Source organism: Bidens hawaiensis, unplaced genomic scaffold (assembly GCF_021521415.1).
Source record: "Bidens hawaiensis isolate Kalapana, Puna unplaced genomic scaffold, B.hawaiensis_p1.1 tig00011192_1, whole genome shotgun sequence".
In the NCBI taxonomy this organism is placed as follows: Eukaryota; Viridiplantae; Streptophyta; class Magnoliopsida; order Asterales; family Asteraceae; genus Bidens; species Bidens hawaiensis.
In genome coordinates this window covers 538,752-563,409 of record NW_027491870.1, presented here as the reverse complement: position 1 = coordinate 563,409, position 24,658 = coordinate 538,752, and the positions used below count along the sequence as shown (strand labels likewise).

At 33.6% G+C, this 24,658-nt stretch overlaps 2 protein-coding genes and 1 pseudogene across 2 annotated transcripts; 1 reads left to right on the top strand and 2 right to left on the bottom strand.

The window, feature by feature from the left end:
- Positions 1-568: 568 nt before the first annotated feature.
- On the bottom strand, positions 569-3,040 carry LOC143537485 (uncharacterized). Its single transcript, XM_077031243.1, has 4 exons — positions 2,761-3,040; positions 1,475-1,832; positions 941-1,100; positions 569-854 (listed from the first exon to the last, which is right to left on the bottom strand). Exons 1-4 carry the CDS (start codon positions 2,985-2,987, stop codon positions 676-678), a joined length of 924 nt encoding a protein of 307 aa, XP_076887358.1. The 5' UTR covers positions 2,988-3,040; the 3' UTR covers positions 569-675.
- A 1,454-nt stretch (positions 3,041-4,494) lies between these two features.
- Positions 4,495-5,761, bottom strand: LOC143537454 (uncharacterized; annotated as a pseudogene).
- Positions 5,762-18,927: 13,166 nt separating this feature from the next.
- On the top strand, positions 18,928-21,983 carry LOC143537484 (uncharacterized). The gene is made up of 4 exons (XM_077031242.1): positions 18,928-19,004; positions 19,089-19,289; positions 20,247-20,480; positions 21,639-21,983. The coding sequence occupies exons 1-4, from the start codon at positions 18,984-18,986 to the stop codon at positions 21,684-21,686; spliced, it is 504 nt and encodes a 167-aa protein (XP_076887357.1). The 5' UTR covers positions 18,928-18,983; the 3' UTR covers positions 21,687-21,983.
- Positions 21,984-24,658: the final 2,675 nt, after the last annotated feature.

The window sequence follows — 24,658 nt, the reverse complement described above, 5'->3', positions numbered from 1 at the left end:
TTTTAATTTATTTAATATTAGAAAAAAAAAAAAAGCAAAGTTTCTATTAATATTAATTTAGGTTATTGCAAAAGATATTCGGTTTAATTCGTGGAAATGGATATTTGATGGTGTGAATATGATTTGAAGAAAAGCGAGTGTGGCTGCCATGAGATCATGGATGGAGGATGTGAGGACGATAGTTGTGACTGTGTTATCCACACGGATGTATTACGTTCCAAAATTTACCACACTTTTTCGTTTTCTTTTGCTTTTCTTAAAGAAGTCGGTATCAGATATCTTACGGACGCTTGGTTTTCACTCACTATCACATTTAAAGATTTTTTTTTTTTGTATAAGTAGGATGCTTAGAAAGCTTTTACGTGCTCCTAGGTCGGTGTTTGAAATATGAACACAAATAGGTAGTTCGCTACTTGAACAAGCGATCTCCAACAGATTAAACAAAAAAAAAAGAGGTTGCACATTGGAACACTCCTAAACCGATAACCGCCTAAACCGTCTGGTCATCAAACCATAAGACTTACCAGTTTACTGGTTAAACCAGGTGACGTCATAACTCATAACTAAGGTAGAAAAAATGTTTCAATTTATACGAGATACACCGAGTTTGAATCATTTGAGATACAAAAATCAATCAATGATATATTATGAGCACAAGTTGAAACAGCGAAGAAATTAGGGCCATTTGGTGAACTCAAAGACCTTAAGAACGATATCCCACCCGGTTGGGATCTGCGTTACAAAAAGGAGAACATTTAACACATTCAAGGCGATATGAAGGTTCCTGGCAGTTTCACTTCCTTTCTGCATAGGGGGTACTAATGCCGCAGCTGCAGCCCATAGCACCGTGATTGCTGTTCCAAATAATATATATAAAAACGATTTAAATAAAACATGAATACAGTTGCAACAACAAATACGACATATGTGCGTTTGTTACCTGCGCCAGCGTATAGATGAGGCCCTGGAAATAACTTCCCTGTTCTGAGATACGTGTTGACTCCACCGGCAATGGACTCGAAGACACCAAAGCCAAGCAATATTGATCCCGCATTGAAATGTTTATCCTTATATTGCCCCTTGATCAACTCCTTTCTCTCCTGTACGCCGCAAAATTATCAACTAATTAATATTCTTTCTTTCAAATTCAAAAGCAAACTTAGAAAGAAGTGGAAATGAACGTGGGCGTCTCTGATAAGGAGACAGGGTGGTCGACGGTCCCTGACCCAATCACCCACGTAGGCCCAAATTTTAAAGAAATTATATATTTTATATATACAAATATATTTAAAAAAATCTGTATTTTTTAAAAAAACAAACAACACCGGTTCATTTTTAATAAAAGAAATCACAATTATTATTATTGTATCATCTACTTTTTTTTTATTTATATATATGAGTTATCGAATTTATATTTAACTTAAGACCCAAATTTTTTTAAAGATTCTCGGGGACGGCCCTGGAAATGAATTACCTCAGACAGTCGTTGAATCTGGAGCTGCAGCGGGGAATCAGGCGGTGGTTCAATACCATCAGCAGTAACAGGTACTTGCTTCTTCAACTGATTAATCTCATCTTGTAATGTCCTGACCCTCCTCCACTGCCACCCCAAATAGCCGGCATACAAAGTGTAAACGAAGAGACCGCCCATCACAATCGGATGAATCAATGCCATTGATCTCCCCTCCAAAATCCCGAACTCACCGCCCGCAGACAATGCATCCTGTGGGTTTAAAAGGAAGCTGGCTGCTGCAAGAGGGAGAGTAGCATGCAAACCGAAGATGCTGCTTAGTTTAGCCGAGTGCTGTGGGTCTTTGAAGACAATGTCATCCCTTGTATAGTTTACACAAATAAGACCAACCATTACTACATGTTTATTGTCTGTTTTTAAATATGTTAACGCAAGGAACGTGACTCATCCCGACCAAATTTCCACCGACTCGCAGCCAAAAAGCCTGGGATTTACCGACGGTCGGGTTTTTTTTTTTTTAACTATAACAAACCTAACCTATACCGACAAAATCTGTGTTGGTTCACCGTCGCGACATGTTACTTTTGTTTGTTTTATATAATTTAATTTGTTGTGTTTGGGTGTTGATGAATTTAGTAACGCACAAGTTTTTTTTTTTTTTTTAATATGTAAATTTTGTATTTGGGCGTTGATGAATTTAGTAACGAACCTAACCGATACCGACCAAATTCATGTCAGTTCGCCGTCACAACGCGCAAACAACATTCGCCACATATAACAGCCTAACAACACCAGCCCGGCACAACACGCCAGGTAAGACAATTAGGCTACCCGTAGTGGGGAAAATCTTTGGGCGAATTGTGGGCGACCGGGGCTACAACACCGGCCCGGGGCGAAATTGTGTGTGGGGGGGGGGGGAATTATTTGTCAGGCGAAATTTATTATTACATATTATTATTATATATGTTTGTGTGTGGTATATGACTGGACGTGTCGCAATTCGCCCAATCTGTAGCCCTCCCCTACACATAGGCTTAGTTATGATTAATTATTTGGAAAAGAGATATGGGGATTTTAAAACAATTCATACTTAAAATAGTATTTTATGCCCATAACAATATTAATCATATACAGAAAAAGATAATCAAACTCACTCACTCACTCACTCAGTACTCACTAACTAACTAACTATGTTTTGTTTCATTTGCATCTATCTACATTGTTATTTGTTCAATATCTACTAACAAAGATTATTATTATTATAAAAAAAAGGATAGAATGAAACCAACCTGTTAATAGCATTCCCATTATTTACATAATAATAACTTTGGTTCTCCTCATCTTCTTTACTCAAAATCTTGGACTCCAAATCCTTAACCTTGGAGAACACATGAAGTGTTGTTTTTCTAGTGGTGTTGTCTTTGATGAGATTGGAAGTGCGTGTTGTGATAGATGACCGAAACTTACATTGGAAAAAAGAAGATGATGGATGTAACAGAAACAGTTGAACCGCCATCTGATAATGAATATCTTCAAGGTGTGGTCATTTTTGTTTCTATAGGAAGATGTGGAAAACTTTTCTTTTTTTCATTTTACTTTTTCTTATTTTTTAAAGTTAGAATAGCTTAGAGCATTCTCAAACCGTTTATTATTATTATTATTATTATTATTATTATTATTATTATGTGACGTGAATTTGCAAATTATAGGGTGAGGTTGTGAGTAGGATATCTGTATTTCCCGAATTTTTTCTGTCAATACCGGTCTCGTACCGTACCCGTACCGAATATTTCGGTACCGGTACCAAGAATTTGCGATTTTCGGGACCAGGACCGATCGGTACCGGTACGGTTCCGGTCTCATCCCTAGTTGTGAGTGCTTGTGATTATAAATTATAGGGTGGAGAGAGAAATGCAAGGATTTTTTTTTTAATTTGGGGATACTTAGTTTGCCCCTATTTACTTTTAAAATTTGTTGAATTGGTGTGAGTAGAGGATAGAGAAAACTTCAATGATAAATGCATAAAAAATATTATTAAATTGAACAGAAGAGAGAAATATAGTGTTTTTTAGTGTAGCTATAGATATAGGAATGGGGGGACGGGCTGTGAAAGCTCTTACTTCTGTCCTTTATTTTTATTTTTTTAACGTGATGCAGTGGTCTTTATTTATTTACTTTTTTATGTGATACAGTGGTAGGAAGCTGGGTTTTTTAATGGTGATTTAAGTTCAAATCCCACTTACAACTCATTGGAGCCTTGGATGGGCATGCGTGGCTTGATAAAGGAAGAGTTTGTGATCTCTAATTCGATCATGATGGCGTCCGAGTTTCACCACCAGTGGGCTTTTGGGCGGGATGGATTCAAGAACTGGAGGTAAGTTGAAGACGCTTAGAGCTCCGTACGTCTGGATTAGGCTAGCTAGTGGTGTCCTTTAGCCATTCGCTTATCTCATACGGAATACCTGGACAATTGTTTTTTAGTTGACCGTCCAAAAACAGAACAACTTACTTTCATCTTAACTCCTTTATTTCAAAAATTTATAATACTCTTTCCTACTTGAGCATATTGGTTTCTTTACGGTAAAGAATATTTATTGTAACAAGGAATGTGCATGAAATCAAAAAACAAACCTAACCCAAAAAAAAAAAACCAAACCGGGTTGGAAACCAATGGTCAGTTTTGATTTAGGCTATCTGAAGTGGAGAGGCTATAATTGGGGGCGAATTGTGACACGTGGCGACCAGTCAGCATGGAGTGGAAATTTATTTTTAGGGTGTAATGGTGTATGAGCTACAAGTTGGGCCCACAGTGTGTTTTTTTATTATTTTCTTTTTATAATTAAACTAATTAAATAAAAACCAATTTATTTAAATAATTAAATAAAAATGTATTAAATTTAAAAAATAAATACAAAAAAAAATACCATAAACTAAAAAAAAATACACGAATAATAAAAATAAATTATACTAAAAAAACACACCAAAATAAAAATACACAAAAAAATTTCTATAAAAAAACTAAGTTATTCGTCTTCATCTTCGTCTTCGTCCCCGTCCTCGTACTCGTCTTCGTCCTCGTACTCATCTTCGTCCTCTTCCTCAACGGGACGATTATCCCACACGTGTTGAACCAAATCCGCCTTCAGTTGGTTATGTATATCACTTGATGTGAGCTGGTGAATGTTATACGTTCGTTGTTCCTGGGTTGGTTCAAGGAACTGTTCTGAAACGCTTCCTGGTATATAGTGTTGACATATTGCTTTTCCCTCGTCTTCTAAAATCATATTATGCAATATGATACACGTATACATGGCATCGCTCATTTTTGCCAACGTCCATACACGACATGAGTTTTTCAAATAATGCCAATGTTTTTTTAGAACCCCGAAACACCTCTCGATATCCTTTCTCGCGGACTCTTGCTTCTTCTTAAAATAATCTCTTTTTTCTTCGATAGGGTCTTGAAACGTCTTGACGATGATCGAGTACTCTGGATATATCCCATCTCCCAAATAGTATCCGTGACGATAGAAGATATCGTTGGCATAAAACGGTAAGACTGGTATGCTACGGCTGATGTAATACTCTAACACGGGTGACACGCTGAGAACGTTTATGTCGTTGTTGGACCCGACTGAGCCGAAGTAGGCTGACCAAATCCAGAGGTCGTGTGAACAAATGGCTTGAAGAATAACCGTTGGCACTCCATGGTCACCACAAGTGTATTGACCTCGCCATGCGGTTGGACAGTTGGCCCACTCCCAATGCATGCAATCTATACCCCCGATCATGCCTGGAAAAGAATGTTTGCTTTCGTGTACATCATATATGCGAGTCAGGTCGTTTGAAGTAGGAATCCTCAGATAAAGACGAGAGGATAATTGTATTATCCCTATACAAATAAATTATTAAACAATATTTATATTAAAAACAATAGTTAATACAAACAATTTATATATTACCGATACAAAAATTCTCCAACGTATCTCTCGTTGTTTTCTCAGCCATCTTTAAATACTCGTCATTGATATCGGTCGTGTTGCCATATGCGAGGATGCGTAGAGCCGAAGTACACTTTTGGATGGCGGAGAATCCTAAATATCCTCTTGCGTCGGGTTTCTGTTGAAAATACTCATACTCCCGCTACATATCTCCAACGATGCGCAAAAATAAACGCTTGGACATCCGAAAACGACGTCGAAACATAGCGTCGTTAAATGTAGGTGTTTCGTCAAAGTATTCCTTCATTAAACGAGCGTTCGCTTGCCTACGATCCCGAAGGATATATGACCGTTTACGTGGTGCCGTAGATGGAGCAGAGCCGGACACCATGTTATTGGCGACGGCCTGAACCGCGTTTGTGACCTATAAATGCTCTTCCGCCACTTGTCGATGAATCTGATGAATTCTTCGACTCTCGTTGATTAATTGATCCCAAATCTCGGCAGGGTTCGTGGAATCCGGGGAACTCATTGAGTTTGAAGAAGTACGAAAATAATAAAAATGATTAGTATTTTTATGTTTGGGTTTGTGTATGATCGATAGGGTGAAAATGGTTTAATTGGTTTGGGTTTGTGTTTGATATTTATATTAAGTTTTTAAATTATTATTTTTTTTATATTTAGCCGTTACCCCCCATCGGTAACATTATTATTATTATATTATTATTACTCAATCTCGCCGGCGACAATTACACCTCGCCCCCGCCTTGAATCGCCCAAATATCGCCCAGGGGGCGGTGTTTGCGCCCTTAGTCGCCCAAAATCGCCCACAACCATCGCCCATTACACACAGCCTTATAGTGAAAGCCGAGATATTGGTTTTGGTACTTGTATTATTGCAAGGGGTTAGTACTTAAATTGCTAGTTTTGATAATATTTGGAGTTCGTTAAAAAAATAAACTCTAGACATGAATGCATTAGCCGAGAGAAACAATATGTGGTGTTCCTTTTTACAAACAATTTCTTTGGATATAAAAAAACTCCAATCTCATTTGTGTGGTGTTGGTATTTTAAATTGTACAAACCAGCCAACAAACGTGTGTATGCAACATGTGATATAAAAGTATTGTATATAGGTAAATTTTCCCCATCTTATATATTAAGGGTTTCACTCATTTTCAAATAACCCCATGCATTTCATATGTTTTTTTTTTTTACACATAAGTTTGCTAAAATTGAAAATGTAGAGTTCAATCTCTCCATCTCAATGGAAACTTTCATGATAAGCTGTCACGTGACACAAGATTGAAATCTTGGATCCAGTCATCTCAGATGACGGATCCAATCAGCTACAGTTTACATGCCACCGCTGGCTTGACGTGCTATTAGATCAGTTAACCATCTTGTCAGACACCTAAAATCCATTTTTTTAGTAAAACATACTGCTTTATGAAAAAAAATCCAATAAAAGTGCAGTTACTTGTGCTTCAATTACTGACTTTTGGTTCCCAGTTAATTTTGTTAATGACCCCAATCCTTATTTTTATATGAATTTTGAATACCGAGGGCGTATTATTGTATTTTAGTGTTAAGATTAGTGTGGTTATAACTTGAATTTAGGGTTCAATTGTACATATTTCATATGATTAATGATATTTAGGTATATACATACCAAGTGTTTGATTAAATGTCAGTGTTAGTTTTTTCCCCTACGATTTTTACAATAAATTAAATTAAAAGCTGACAAATGATTAACAACCCCCCCCCCCCCCCCCGGTGTAATACGGGGGCTCTATGCTAGTGGTTTATATGTAAGGGTAGGAAAACAAATAAAAAAATATGAACAGCAAAATATGTATGCATCGACCTAACCGGACGCATGTTAATAGACATAACTGGGCGGACGTAAACGAACAGTTCACAAACACAACAGGTTCTTGTTCGTTCATTAAGCTTACCAAATATAAACAAACTTTTCGCCAAACAATTCGATGGGCGTTCGGTTATCCTATTTATCACAAACCCGTTTCATTGCCATTCTTAGATGGTACATTGGTACGGATTGAATTGTTGGGCCCGTAATGACCAATGAAATCGCAACAGAACCAGTTGACTCGGCCCAAAGACAAACAGATAGGTCTATCCAATAGACCCACCATCTTCTGACCAATTGGGCCCAAACTCCATAACAGGCGATAAATCTTTTTTTTTTTCACAATTTAGAAAAGCTCGTATATGAAAAAATCTATTTTTTCTTGTATTTTAAATCTAGAAATTAGAAGTATACTATTATTTAGTTTTGATTAATAAGGTTATTGCAAAAGATATTCGGTTAATTCTTTTATTTGCGGATTCTAGACTCAGTAAAATTCAAGCCCTTTTTATAAGTTTTTAAATCAAATAGGAATTCCTGTCTAACAAAATTCCAATAAGTTCATTAACTTTTAAAAGAGAATGGGGAAAGTAAGGTGTGCACGGCTCGATTCGGTTATTAGCCTTAACCAGATTAAACAATCGATTTTCAGTTAATGAGTTTGGTCTATTCGGTTAGTTTTTTTGGTTTTCAGTTCGTGTCAGTTAATAACCAAAAACAAGTTTGTGCTAAATTTTCTACTTGGAAATATAAAAAATGGATGTATAAAATAAATGTAATGAAGATATAAAAACATTAAATGGAGGTCATATGAGAAATGCTGGTATAAAATATAAAATAGAGGTATAGAAGTTAGAATTAATTAAAGAAAATCTTGAATGGCTAGGTTCGGTTAACCGAGGGTACAAATATAAAAGATAACTGATTACGTTTAATTCAGTTTTCAATTAATTTCGGTTTTGTTTTCTAAGACTTTGATTCAGTTCGCTTAATGTTTCAGTTATTATTAAACCCTAGGGGAAGTAATGTGTTAGTTATACCAATTGAAACATTTTTTTACACACGATATGCTTTATACGTAAGAAAAAAATATAAAGATAGGTTTTAACTATGGTGGAGTTCCATAATTTATATGTATTAACCATAACTAAACAATAAAAGCAATTATATAAAAAAATGATAATTAAATCACAGGGTTCTCAATTGATCCAGTTTTCAATTTTTCTTTCTTTTCTTTTTTTTTTGTTTTTGTCAAGCTAAATTTCTATTCCTGTGGAGGTGAAGGGTGCTAGCAAAATTCCTATCGTTAGGATCAACCCCGGACCACCACATGAAAAAACCCTTACAGGAAAAGCCTCAAACCACCAGACTAGAATCTTATCGTAGTTTTCGACTTTTCTACTCCGCTAAGTTAACATCCACTCTAAGACGAATGGTAGTAACAAGATCCTCCTCATTTATCGTCAAATGAGCACGAAATGAATCCGATAATAACAAGTGTAGGAAAAACCGATCATGCTACAGTATCCTTTTCTTAATAACAATCTATTTGTACATTAATCTTCTATCCTATGATTTAAGTCTAAATCATGTACAAACATGTGTGCTTTGTTTACTATTTAGTAATTCATTTACCATAAACAACATTAACCACCATTTTAGTAAGTTTTGAGATCACTTTATGTGGTCACGAGTTGCAAGTGGTTGAAACTTGAATACTTGAGTAAAGGGCCCATAGTAGGGCCCAATTTTTAAAGGCACGTGATTACGTGAAGGAATTAACATAGTATACTATTGATGTCACGGGTTTACAATGGGCCCATATTTTGGGCCGATGTCAAGCCATGTGCTTTTATGTGATTCAGGTACACACTAATAGTAACCAAACAATAGATATGGGCCCAGGATTGTGATAGATGATATTGACATTTTATGAAAACATACTATAATTGAGTTTGCTTAGGGTTTTATTTTGGTTTTCTAAAGATTATATAATTGACTAACGTCGATCACTGTTATAAAACTTTTTAACTTAAAACGAGTTTAAAATGACGACCATGGCGGTAGAGGGTCACCAATAACAAAATATGTATAACTATTTGTTTATACTCGGTTTACATATAATATAATTTGTGTTCTTGACTATGTTAAACCTTAAGCACGGGTTATAAATTAGTCATGGTGTTAAAAATTAAATTGATGGTTTTAGTACAAAATGGAAAAGAGAGTGTAAAATGAGAATTTTTTTTTTATAAAATTTGTGTATCTAAGTTAACCTATTAAAATTTAACCACATTTAAAATCCCAAATTCAAAATGAAAGTAAAAAACAAATGCCAGGTCACCAACCCTAGATTCTAAAACTGTTATTTTCACTTATAATTAATAAAATTTGATGGTTATGATAAATCTAAAAATACAGTTTCGATCTTTCTCTCTTTCTTTTTATTGTTTTTTGTTTTGTCTAAACTCTAAATTCCCATATTTGTTTTACATAAAATTAAATGGTATTCAAATCTATAATATATATAAACGAAAACATAAAAATCCTACGTGTCGCGATGTGGTCGTTTTCCCTTTTTTAAAGTCATCAGATTTGCTTGATTTTTAAATGGAAGTTTCTCATACATTTGACCCGAATTCACGGGTATGAGTTTTATTAAACCTAGATATTTCATAAACGGGGTATAACATCTCATTAAATTAAAAATTATTCTCACCAAATTATTGATGTGAAAATCCTATAAAATAGGATATACTAAAAATTATTATATGATTTTTTTAAAAAAAATATTATTTATAATTAATAAACAATTTTATAGTAAAAAAATAAGCGGGTCTTGGGTCTTACCAAACTCATATAACTTTTAAATCGGGTTATAACATCTAAGTTATTTGTAAAACCTTTTTATCATTAAAGTCTAAATAATATTAAACCCAAAAAAGTATATAAATATTAAAAACGAGTAATGTAAAACAGCCTCCGTAATACGGGTGATAAAAACTAGTTATTTATATTTTAAAGTAATTGTCATACTAACTTCTATATATATTAAAGTTTATAAAACGAAAAATATAAAACTTATCACATATAAAGTAAATATATGTTTACGCTTTTACTATTTTTTTTAATTCTTTTCATAAAGTAAGTTATGTGAGTGATAGAAAAATCAACATCAAGGTATTACAAATTTAGAGATCACGATAGGCAGCATAAATTAGTAACACATGTATAATAAAAAATGACAATAAGTTCAAATTCTTGATTTGGAAACAAGAATTTATGTTGGATGACATGAGAGATCAACATCAAAAGCTGCAAGTTCAAAGATTGGTACGAAAGAATCAACTGAACCCCAAAGCTGAGATGTTGTTGACCCCTCCTTCTACTGTTGTTTACTTTTCACTTTTATTTTTCACTCACTAGTCTCCTTCATTTCTCTATGTCTTCACCCTTTAACAAGAGGTGACAAAATGAACAAAATACATTGGTCATCAATTACTTATTTTTATTCCTTTGTCCCAAATATTCCCAAGTAAATTCCCAAGTAAAACCAAGTGTTAAATATGATTATGAAATCTATATGATTAAAGTAAAGCCTAGTAACTTGTGTTTGTCATGGTTTACTTAACTAGCTTCGCTTGCACAAGAAGCTATTTTCCAGGATAAACATCTGGAATTGTAGTTGTACTGTAAAAGATGAACTCACGAGACTAAAAGTTCACGTGTTTGTATTTGTAATCCGCTAAAGAAAAATACATATGTTTCTCTCAGTTTTGTGATTGTAGTTTTCTTGTCGTGTTGAACTTAGGTAGAGACCTTAATTTTATGGTGATAATGTGATATTAAAGGAAACTATTCAGTCATTTGATTGTATATACCCTAGGTAACTTGTTTTGGTGTTTGGTTTTTCGGGTTACCTTCTTGCTACTTTTCCTGTTTCTTTTAATGATAGTTGGTTGTTCAAAAAAAAAAAAAAATTGATTGTATGTAAAACTATGTTGATGTCTTAAGTAATAGCAATTTACACGGTTTAACAATTACATGCTAATTAAAATGGTTGAAATTATTGACAAACTTGTTGTACTAATTGTAACTAGTCAAAATTCCGCAATTTGGTCACTAGTTAAAGACAATTAGTCTACACAACTTTAGGAGAAGCCTCTTAAATCACTCATAGCCTCAATACTCAATGGAGTCTTTAGCATGGGTTCGCTAGACCACTTATAGTCTCTAAACTTACTTTATCACTTAGTTCAAAGATAAGTAGTTGATTGATGGGATCAAAATCCGGTTGTGAAAGTCCGAGAGTTTTGTTTCAACTATCATGTCCGTGTAGGTCACACACATGTACAAGTTCGAAGATTTTGATCATTTAAACCAAGTTTGCACCCTTGCGCCTTGCGCGTTGTTAAAATATATGGTAAAACACAACTAAAGATGCTTATTATGCATGTTGGCTTACCTAATTAATCGATGGTGGCTCATTCATTTTACCTCAAATTAGAATGCTTATTTGTTAGTCGCGAAAAACCATTAACAACATATTAGTTGATTTAATAGTTATATAATTAATATTTACATATAATATTATAATATTATTATTGGTGTTCTAAATTAATGAAAATTGAGTTTTCTTTTATATATCATCAATGGTAAATATTATGTACATAAAAGATACATGGCCATAAGTGTGCATGAACTTTTGCGTTTTCTTACTTTATATGAATACTTGTTTTAAATATATAAAAAAAAAGTGTGCCAATAAAAGATGCGAATTTAATTGTCCATAAGTGTGCATGAACTTTTGGTATTGGCTCCACTAGTAATTTTTAACCAAAGGGTACGGGGCCAACACGTACACATTTGATTGCATGGTGTACATGTTTAATGTTCAAATAGGATCGTTGTGGGTTATGGAGATTTTAATATGGAAAAAGGCCTTTTGAAAGCTACCCCTATAATAGAGAGAGAGAGAGAGAGAGAAAATAAAAGGTGTTAATAACATTAGTGGCTTTGTTGGACACAAAGCACAAGGATAACATTTCTATGCGTGTGCGGGTTTGTGTAGGTTTTGAAGTTTCTTAAACATAGTATAATCTATTATTAAAAACACAATTTCCAAGTTGACAAGTAAAAGAAAGACAAGTAATCACCATTACTAGGTGTTGTGTCTAATGGCAAAGCCATTAGGAGAGTTGATGTAGATTAGATGGAATAGGATAGTGACCAAGATAACAAAGCAAACATACTAGTTAAAGAATTGCAATTTTGTTTTTGAAGGCCGAATATATTAAACTAGAATGGAAAACTTTTAACTAGTAGCTAGGAGCTCAAATACATTAAATAAAAAAGAAAAGAGACGCAACCAAGTTTAACCAACGACCCATTCTTATAAAGGAAACTTAATAAAATTGAACATACATCAAGTTTCTCAATCCGAAGTACTTCTTCCCAGGTTTTTCACCCATAAGAAGGAATATTCTTTAACATCCGTTATCACCTTTGATCGTTTGTTCTTTGTTCGTTAAAACTCTTTCATTTACCCATTTCCAAATCTTTCAGAACGCCATCGCAAAAATTGCTTGAACCGCTTCAATTCTTTCTTCTCTTTAGATAACTGCTGCTTTATAGGTAACTCCAGTATTTCTTGAAGCAAATATACGGTTTTGTCGAAAGAAAATTTAACCCACATGAATATCACCGTCCAAACCATCCTTGCAAAGCTACAGTTAATTAGTTGGTGTGTTGAGGTTTCTAGGTATATACCACTCAATCCACAACATGTATCCACCACATTTGTGTCCACTATGGCAAGCGTCATTCTCGTTGAGATTCTATTTTAAATCGCCCGATGTGTGAAGGTTTCCGGGTAGAGACCACTCAATCCATCACTGTGTCCACTGAGACAAGCGTCGTTCTCGTTAAGATTCTATTTAAAATCGCCCTCCAAATGAAGAAGTTTACTTTGAAAATACTTCCTTGTAAACTTTACTAAATGCATATGTATTCGAGTAATTGAAAATGGGTAAATTTGAAACTTTATGAAATTTTAAAATTCAGTAAAATAAAGGTATAAAAGCTCTAGAGAAGTAAAGAAAAAATTCAATAGAAACCTGTTCACTATCTATAATTTTTTAATATTTTTTTAAAGCAATTGTAAGTGAAGTAAAGAGAAGTTAGTTACAAATGTATACAAATATCATTTAATTAAAAAGTATAGAGAAAATTTAGTAATTTTTATTATAATTTTAGTTTTGGATATGAAAAATAAAAAGAATACTTTGAAAAATATAGATAATAGAGGGTCCCATAATAGACATCTTATTGTGTATATTTACAGAGAAGGAGAGTTAGAGAATAGGGATGGTGTTTTAACTTTTAAAGAAGAATGACAAAAATCTTCAAGTGTCATCTGACATGAAAACAAAATCAACAGAAGAAAGAAGATGGAATTGTGATAGACGTGTCACCTTCATACTTCTTTGTATTTTCATTTAAAACCTATTATTTGAACCCAACTAAATATGTGTTCATACAAAAGTTAGTTTAGCATAAAATCTAGAGTAGATTAGTCATTCAAAATAATAATAATGACAAAATAATTACATACAATTCTTCATTTAAGTCACATTAAAAGTTAAAACAACTTTAAAATTCATTTACTTCTCTTTCTCTAGACTTACCATGGACTTATATACAAATTTATGATGTTATTATTTAAAAATAAACATTTTCACTCGATAATCTCTCTCACACACAAATATATAGTTGGAACATGTGTAAACATCAAGGGCCATTTTTATTTTCTAATGATCCTTTCTATGTGTGTACATATGTGGGTATTAATGTATTATCAACTTAATTTGCTTTGAGAAAAGGTTACCAAAAGGAAAAGAATAAAAAGGAAAGAAAAAGAAAAGTAGGTATATACATTATACATATAGATTTAACTAGAGATAATGACAATTGAAGATGTAGAAACCCCACCTTTCACTATACTAATAAAGCAAAATAGACCCTCTACTATTGCCTCTTTCATTTTCATCACCTAAAAGTTCTCATCTTTCTTTCCTTTGCATTTCCTTAAGGTTGATAACTAAGTTTTGCAAACCTATAATTATCATTGCACAAGAAATAATGCATCTCCCACATGTACTTCATGTACATACACTTGTACATTAATCTTGTCACTTCTCATACCCTACAAAAGCAAGCCTTTATTGGCAATTGTGGGGTTTATGTTTAATTTTCTTTTATCATATTGATATTGCCATTGTGGGGTTTAAGTTTATTTTCTTTTGTATCATATTGATATTGGCATTGTGGGGTTTATGTTTATTTTTCCTTTGTATCATATTGACCACCATGCCCTACAATCTCTTCAAATGTCAATCTCACATTCTCAATATAGTTGGTAATTGGTGGCACTTTATTTTCCTTTACACCCACCACTAATAAAGAACCAACAAAAGCTCAACTAATGTTTGTCATTGGTTTTGAAACTGGAGTTCAAGAGTTTCGCTTAACCTACTGTCATTAGATTTCAATAAATTTTTTCAAGTGAACTGCTGTCAGAGTCCCCGTGGTTTGGAAATTTTAACTATTTGAATCCGTTTCACAAATCTTTAACGTTTTGAGTCTTTGTAGTTTCCAATTTTGATTATTTTTTTTATCAAATTAGCTAGCTCCAACCAAAACTCCGTTTAAACCTCCCCATGCAAGGAGTGTTTTTGTCCATTCATTATTTGACTCTCTTTAATCCTTCATCCTCGTATGCCATCGTCTTCTTCCCCAAACCCAACCAGATTCCCTTAAACCCTTCGATGTTTCTCGTTCAAAGCTATGATGTATTGATATCTGCAAAATGGTAATTCACTCTTGTGGGTTTGCAACTTCAATTCAAACATCGTGAATCAACAAATTATGGCGCCACTTTAATTATTGTGCAAGATATTACCAATTTGTCACAAGAATATAGTACCTAGGAACAAAAGTAAGAACTTCTACAACAATACTAACATTTTTTTAATTTATGGGAAGGTTAAGCATTTTTAGGCTTTTAGCCGTATGCATGTTGCACATAAACCACTACACTATATGTTATATTTTTATTTTTCTAAATGACAAGGTAAATTTATAAATAAAGCACAACTCTAGCAAAGCTCTAGGAAGTGCAAGAATAAAATTTACATAACATTATAGGGGTACACCAAGCTTTCCATTACAAGGAGCTAAATTTGGCACTATTTCTCACCCAAGTGAGTGAATTTGCTTTAATATCGCCCACGACCTCACTGCATCCGAGTTTATTTTGTTAAAATCATTTATTAGCTTTCATATGAACCATAAAGTTGTCAAGATGATGCCTTGCCCCAAGTTTTTGCAAGTCTTGAAACCGATAGCATTTTGTAGAATTGCAATATCTTATAGACTGATCGTGAGTCTCCTAATGTTTGATTTATATTGTTCAAAACCTTCACCATGTTCCAGATATGAGATATCTTTAGCAAGCTTGCATGAAATTAGAAGATGGTCCAAAGTTTCAAGAGACTCTCTACAAACAACAAAAACATTGGACAGTAAGACTATATTCCTTTACGCTAATTCTACCATATATAACCCGGATTCTAGTATTCTACCGAGACATGCTCTCCTAGCAAAAGAAGTTTATTTTTTGAGAACCCAAATCAACGAGTCGAATACATAGTTATCAATGGGGACTAGGCCATTTCTATTATTCCTTTGATTTACTAGTTTATGAACAAAATTATGCTAATTTATGAAATTTTTACGGAATTGCAACTATGGCCTATGGGCTGTGGGGTTTGCATTGTGTGAAATCCACCAAGAAGTTGATTTATTGGGAAAGATGAAGGTTGTTGAAAACTTGAGGGACATGATTACACTGGACATTAGTAGATGAGAGGTTGATTTTTTATTTTTAAATACACATGAAAAGTATAGATATAATAAAAAATCAATATTCAACATTTCTGACTTAAAAACTTTTTTAAGTAATGAGTCAGTTTAAACACTTAACTACGTATAAGCGAGTTTAGTGCTAAACGGTCATAATTATAGAACATGGGAACGATACATAGTGCTAACTAGACATAGAAGATTCTAGTTTCAACTTTTAAGTAGTTGAGAGTTTTAGTTTTACGGTTAAGAAGTTACACTTGAAGACAAAATTCTTTGTTAGACAAGAACGAGAAAAACTAACTCAAAACCCCCTTAGGGTTGTAGACTTGTATGGACGACAACTAGGTATTTCCACTTATGCAAGATTACACTAACAAGATAGTGTGTCAATTAGCTATTTAATATATATATATATATATATATATATATGTAGGGGAGAGTTATTTTGAGAATCATAGTAAGTTTTAAGAACTCAATTTTGAACCACATATTTAATTAAATAATATGAAATATGTGGCTGAGATTAAATTTAATTAAAAAATGAAGTAGGAGAGAGAATAAGTATTTTTGATAATTATACAAGTTTAAACGTTAGTTACACATGTGTAAAAAGTCGATTCAGTGTGTAAAAAAATACCGTAATTTTTTGTACATCACTTACACTTACGTATTACACACGTGTAAAAAAAATCGAAAAAAAAGTTGTTACGTTGAGTTCTTTCAAGTTCTTAAAACTCAAAGTGGTTCTCAAAAGAAATCAATCATATATATATATATATATATAATCTAAGACAATAATTGGTTATTTTCAATATAAAATAACAAGGCTCTATTATTCATGGGAAACTCAATACTACAACCAAAACAAATTATAAAAACTTAAAACTGGTGTCTTCAACGAGGATTTTTGCACCTAAAAGATCAAAGGAACAAAACCTTTGTCAGACCACGTGTAGTCGTGTCTTTACATGGTTTAGTTAAAACAAATTGCGGACATTTACGAAATTAACAAGATCTGGTTTGCACTATTAGAGATTACTACCAAGTCCAAATTTACATATGAAAAGTATGCTAAAATTATTGGAAAAGTTGGTGTGTTCTTGCTATTCTCAATATAATTAATAGTATGCAAAGGCTCCATTCAAATATAGCATAACCTTAGTTTAACAGTCCAATCACAATAGGAACCTCTGAAGCATATAAGCGAACTACACGTCGATTTAACATTCATAATTTTCAATTAAAACCGTTGTGGTTGTCTAGACAAAAACTCATGCCCAACAACAATAATCAAGTAATGGAACCAAGAAGTAATCGAGTTACTATTTAAAAAATGGGAATTACCATCAACAACGTCCCATCAGACATCAGTGAGAACCGAACAACAATAACGGTACAATGGTAATTGAGCTCAACAACAATCAATGAGCCACATTAGTGGTAACAAATACAACACCAAATCGTCAACGATAATTGATCAACAACCACAAATGCACCGCGACATCAACAAGAACTAATGTCAGTGGCAACACATAACTGTGCCTACTAGTGGTAACTTTGCACCGACCAAGCTACGCAACACCCAGTGGGAGTGGGTGATGGCGTGAATAATAGAAGATAAAACTTTCACTTGTTCCTTATGTCTAATAAAACAATATCGGCTCCACTTATATACCGCTACATGTTTATACCAACATCTTATACCATACACTTTTTTTTTTCCATTTTCTTCACATTTTCGCAATTTTGGTCACCTAAAGTCCCAAACACATAACTTCAAACAAAGACATCTCATTTATTTTAACTTCATTTTGATATATACTCATTACAAAACTTTCACTTATCAAAAGAAATACATACTAAATAATAAGTACTCTAATAATAGTCATATAATTATTCATTGTCAAACATTATTGAAAAAAAAAATCATTTACACTAAATTTCTTATAACCATATTATATAGTATAAAATACAACTTTGACGTCGCAAGGATTCTATTGGGCCACTTGGCGATGCCTAAGTGGTTACCAACATTTTTTTTATTTTTAATTTTTAGTTTCCGTACTATAATGAACATGATGGAAGCCGATGGAAGTGCAACCTTGCTGCATTTTGTTTTAGTTTTAGTATTGTAACGATGTAGCAAATAAAACCGACCGAATACAAAAATTGTTTTTGTTTTAGTTTTTCATAACCGTAACAAACGTGATGGAGACCAAACGAACTTATGCTGACACGACGCCCGAACGCTCGGGATCGACAAACCTCGGGTTTTATCAACGCCAGATTTTAACGACCGGCGCAACCCAATTGTTCCACCTCAATTATTATATATATATATTTTTTGTTTACTTTTGGTTTAGTTTCGATACCATAACGCACGTAATCAAAACCTATCGAATTTGTGTCAGCTTACCGCCTCAGCGCTTGGGTTTTATCATCGCCAAGTGTTTTACCGACCTGCCCGGCGCAACACGTTGGATGAAACAATGGTTAGTGGTTACTTACAAACGTCAAACACTATTAGATGTTTAAATGGTTTTCCGTTTTTGTCTATTTGATGAAAGCATAGTAAAAACTTTCCAACATTGTACAAGGATCAAACTGTACAACATAAACACACCAAGGACTTAAAACAAAAGATCCACAAAACCCATAGTCACCCCAATAAACATTGCCTTTAAAAGGTCCACTTTCCGTATATTCATTACAAACCAAAACCAAAGTAACCAAACCCCTTTTACCATTCTCTCTAGATTCAATCTTACACACAATGGACTACGATTACGACTACGTAACCTCTTACATCCCACTCAACTTCAACATATTCATTTCATTATTAATTGTTGTTCATTTTATTCTCTTTATGTTTTTATAGGAGTACAAGAGAAACAATGTTCCAGCCTTTGGAAGCTGGGACTGTAACGATGATCTGCCGTTCACTCAGTGCTTTGAGTCGGCTAGACAAGCTGGGTTGCTTCGGTATAGCTATTCTGAAGATCGTGATCTGTATGTTACTGGAGACTTGTACGATAATAATGTTGTTACTCCGGCTATGATCGTTGTTCCTCGCCGGACGGTAATTTTATATCTTATATAACTTATTATTATTATTAACAAAAATAACGGGGACGATAAAAAGTTATATTATTTAGTTTTGGTCCCTCTTTTCTATTAAATAATAATTATTGAACAAAAGTTCTAATATTTAACTTTTATAAAACATATTTGACAATTATATGATATGTTTTTTCAAATAAATATGAATTTTTAAATAACATTTATTTACCCGTGTAATTAGGGGTGTGTATGATTGGTTCGGTTTTGTTTTAAAACCGAACCAAAACCGAAATGTTGGTTTTTGATTTAAAAAGCCGTCTGGTTTTGGTTTGATTCGGTTTCGGTTTTTCTATTGTCATTTGGGCGGAACAAAAGTTAGGCAAAAAAAATAATAATAATAAATTTGGACCTAAATGTTTTTATTAGTTAATACTTCTTCCGTCCCATTTTAAATGCCATGAGACCCAAAACACACAAATTAAGAAATGTTTGATCATTTTATTTTATGAGTTGTGAAATGACAATAATGTCCTTTAAGTCATTTAAGTTATTATGGCTAAAATAACAATCTAGTATGTGTGATAGTAAGGGCACAATTGAAACTTGAATTTATATGTATAGAATTGACATTTAAATTAGGACAATCAAAAATGAAAAAATAGACATTTAAAATGGGACGGAGGGAGTAATTAATTAAAACGTAAGTTTTTGTTTCGGTTTTGTTTTTTAAGTTTGATTAATTTGGTTTCGAGTCCGTTTATCAACTTTCATGCACTGTCATACACGGATCACTAACCTAGTTTCATACGTCTTGGGTTTAATTTTGCTTTTGATAAGTAAACTCTGCCTTGACAATTGTACACTCACTTATAAAATATAAAAACCTGAATAAAATAAAAAGTAGTCTCTTTTAGTCTTTTTAATCTTTAGGCTTTTTGGGTGTTAAAAGTTTGACTAGTACGTTATGGTATAACAGCGTAAAGCAGGTTACCCCCATGTGGAAGAAGAGAAAAAAGACGCATGGGTGGTCTGTGACTACGAGTACAACTACAGTTACAACTGTGACGCAAAAGAACCACCTAGTCCTGTCAGTGTAGCAACTCCACCACCACCGCCACCCAGACAACCCAAACGACCGGTCAAACCCAAGGCCGTTGATGAAGATCTTTACCGGATATCGCCGGTTCTCCTCCGTGCCAAACCTAGAAGGGTAATTTCGTAATTTTGCTTTCTCTCTCACACATGTGGTGTTATTATTATTATTATTAAACTTAAATGAAATGAAATGATCACACATCACGAGTCCGCTGACACGTTTGCATCATTTCCCCGCAATTTAGGCAAACTTAAATGAAATGAAATGAAATGATCACACATCACGAGTCCGCTGACACGTTTGCATCATTTCCCCGCAATTTAGGCACGTAAATACACATTTTTGTCTAGTTACATAATTAATGTGTGGGCCCCATTTTTACTATGCTTAAAATCAACATTATTTTCGTTGTAAGTCACACTTTCATTATTTTATTTCTTTTTTTTTGAACGGTCAACTAAGTAACGCCGGGTACTCTGTACGTGGCCTCAATTGGTTAAAGGTAGCCCGAGCCGGCCATTAGTCCGGACGGAGCCCCTAGCGGTCCACCTGTTGAGGGATTAACCGGATAAAACCCGACCCCCACGCCCGTCAAACGGCACGACAGCGAGGAGCCGGTAAAACCGGGTGAGATCAGGACTCGAACTCTAGCAAACCAGGGTCATCCCTCATGTCTAGTAAAGTGAGTACTCATTATTTTATTTCTAATGTTGTAAAAATGTACATTGAAAAAGGTAAATCTTCGAACCTAATTTTAATATTTATTTTTAAAGTTTAAACCGGGGGTGTAAACGAGTCGAGCTGTGTTTAGCTTGACTCAGGCTCATTTCGAGTGTTTTTTTTATTTTTTATTATATATATATTTTTTGAAAAAAAACTTTTATTTAACTAGTCTAAACTTGACTCGAGCTCGTGTAGCACCTTAAATTAGAAAAAATTTAGCTCGAACTCGATTGTATAGTGAAAATTTAATATATGGAAATCCAAACTTGGAATACTTAAATACACAAGGTTTGGTAAAACTCGACGAGTCTAAACGAACATTTCATAAAAGTGGGGATTGTAATCTTTTACCATTTATCAATTAAATTAAACCATAGTTATTTTTTAAACATATCAAAACCGAAGTTATTTTTTATTAAAAATGATCCATGTTTTCATTAAATAAGTAGCCATGTTTCAATCTAGGATAAACAATGTCATATGTAATGTGACAAAAGAAAAGTCAAAATAGAAAGGTGTTGTTTACAGTGTTTTTTTATGTTAATGCAGAAGTGGGGATTGTTTTCAAGCTGCATGCAGCCAACTTGTGTTATGTGAAGTGAAGGTACATATTATTTAGGGGATTATTAATGCAAGTGAAGTGATTATTACAAATAGTAGGCTTACTATTTTTGTTTGTAATTGGGCCTGTGATCCAGGCCCATGAGGGCTATGACACTATATAATGACTTGACATCTGTTAATTCAGTGTGTCGTAAGAGTGATGATGATGGATTGATGGTGATGATGATATTAAAGCTGTTTCCCAAAAACACTTGTTGGTTTTGTTAGCTTTTGTTGGGAATCTTTCTTTCCAATTTCTATTTTATCACTTTTTTTGTAATTATTTATTTAGTGATGAGTAAGGTTATCTTTTATATAATTTGTTGTTATCATATTAAGTCACATCCTTCTATATTTGATTTTGTTTCCAAGATATGATAGTGACATTTAAAACAAAGAGAAAAAAGATAAACAGCTCATAACAATCATTTAGGTGTTTATATTTGAAAGTTTTTAAACTAGATCTGAATCCGGATTAAAGGAATAATCTGTAGGGGTGAACATGTCGTAATGTTAACTGACAACCGGATCGCCACTAAACAAATTAACTGATAACCTAGATTAACTGACAATTATGCTTAAGTTCTTTGTTTAACCGAATCGGTTATGGTTATAACTTATAATTAAGGATGTCTCGTAATTGAACGTTAATTGAATGGATACATTGGTTATTGCCTAGAAAGACTTACCAGTGAAATATTCGAGACACTAATTATATTGATGTTAAATTAGCGTAAACTATAGGTAAAAACTACGGACATATTATGTTTAGTTGTTTACCACAACTCTTAACAATCGCGTGCCACACCAAACTAACTAAAACCATAACTGATAAGCTATAATCGTGAACCGATTATGGCTAAGGGTGCTAATAGTGGCGGATCTATCCTCGAAACCGAGCCGTAGCGCTCAATTTTTTTTTCCCCATATTTAATACAATGTTAACGAAACAAATATAAAGAACACGACAACAAATAAATTTAAACTAACCGGGTTAACGAACCAATAGTGGCGTATCTAGGTTGGGCTGTAAGCATGTAAATATCTCCTCTTCGGTTTTTTATAGCTTGAAACCGAGCCATTATATCTTCTTCATTTACTTTATCAAACGTTTCTCTTTCGACCGCACAAACTAAAGCATTGTTTAAATACTCATCACCCATTCGATTGAGCAAATCCGTCTTGATAAGCTTCATTTTAGAGAAACATCTTTCAACGGTTGCAGTTGCAACCGGTAAAACCAATGCTAGCTTTAATATCCGATAAACTAAAGGAAAAGTTGTGTGTTTTCCGGTTTCCACCATTACACGAGCAAGATCACCCACTCCACCAAGTTTTAAAAATTTATTATCTTCCTTTAAAGTGTAATAAAAGGTTGTAAGATCACCCGGAATACACCCTCTTTCTTCGTTAGTAAAATCATTCGGATACATCTCTAAAAAAGCCACTATCTTAGATATGTCAAACTTGGAAAACGAATCACAAGGATTTAAACCCGACATATTTTCTAACAAAGTAGTTGAGACCTCACTAAATCTATTTCCAAGTTCTTGAATTTGCATATCCAAGACCGTGTTAAAAACTTCAACCTCAAAATGATGTCGATTAGTAATACTTCCGGTTTCTTTGATTACCATAACTTTCCTCCATATCTAATATCTTAATCTTGTTTTTCCACAAAAGATGTAACTTTTGCCAACATATTGTCAAATCCGGTTTATCTTAGATTATTCAATGCTCGATTTGTCACGCTTATCAACTTAGACGCTTCCAACAAATCTTGACTCTTTTTTTGAAGATGTTTTGATAAAGCATTTGTGAGACCTAAAATTTCGTCCAACAAGTGTATATAAAACACAAATTCAAGAGTCTAAAAATATGATAGAATACCTTTCGCATTGTATTTTTGTTGCACACTATCTCCATCTAATTTAATAAATTGAAGCACCTCATCAACTTCCGGGAATAATTTTAACAAACTTGTGATTGTTCTATGGTGAGAACCCCATCGCGTGTCTCCGGCTCGTGCAAGGGAAACCTCTTGATTTAATCATTTTCCTGTTTTAATCTCACCAAGAAGAATTTCATTTTTCACCCTCTCACTTTTTAACTCCAACATCATATCTTTTCTTTTGAAAGAAGCACCAACCGTATTAATAACCATGCCAAGAGATTCATAAAATTCTTTAACACCGGTATGTGCGTATGATTTTTTTTTTGTTGTGAAAGGTGGGTTAATGGGTTGGTTGGGTTGGGTTAATGGGTTTTTTTTGTTTATGCTTTATCTTTTGATTGGGTTTAAAACATATATTAGTTAGGCTTAAAATCTTAGCGGTAACGTTATTTTTTTTCCAGCTGTAACGAAACACGAAAATCGACCAAAATTTTTTTTTACACTACCCGTAAAAATTTGAGCCGTAGCGGAGGCTACGGCTGGTCTTAAGGTATGTCCGCCCCTAGGTGCTAACCAAACGGAACCGTCATTTGCTCCCCCGGTTATGACAAAATTATTATCAAAATATCTATACTATAACTATAATAGATAAGACATGAGTAAATTAGGACACTCCATTTTTAAATAATTTACAATTTTTAAGAGTTTAAGAGTCGATTTGTGTGAAATCCATAGATTTTATTCAAAATCTGAAATTGGAATACTCGATTCGAATATTTTGAAAACCTGAATTTTTTTGGTGTTTTCATGTCCGGTTCAAGTAATAAACATCCTAACATCCGTTTATGTATCAAGTGGGTCTATCGACTTTTTAAGCCATGAAAATCCAGTGGCGAACCCAACTTATGATTTAAGGATTAGCCATATCTTGTGAAACAGTTAGAGGTTTATATATGTTAAAATTCCGACCAACGAAAATCACTGAAATTTGGTATGTATAAAAGTTGGTTGTTAAGAAAATCACTTAAATGCAATGTTTTAAAAACCGGTTCAAACCGACCGGTTGAACCGG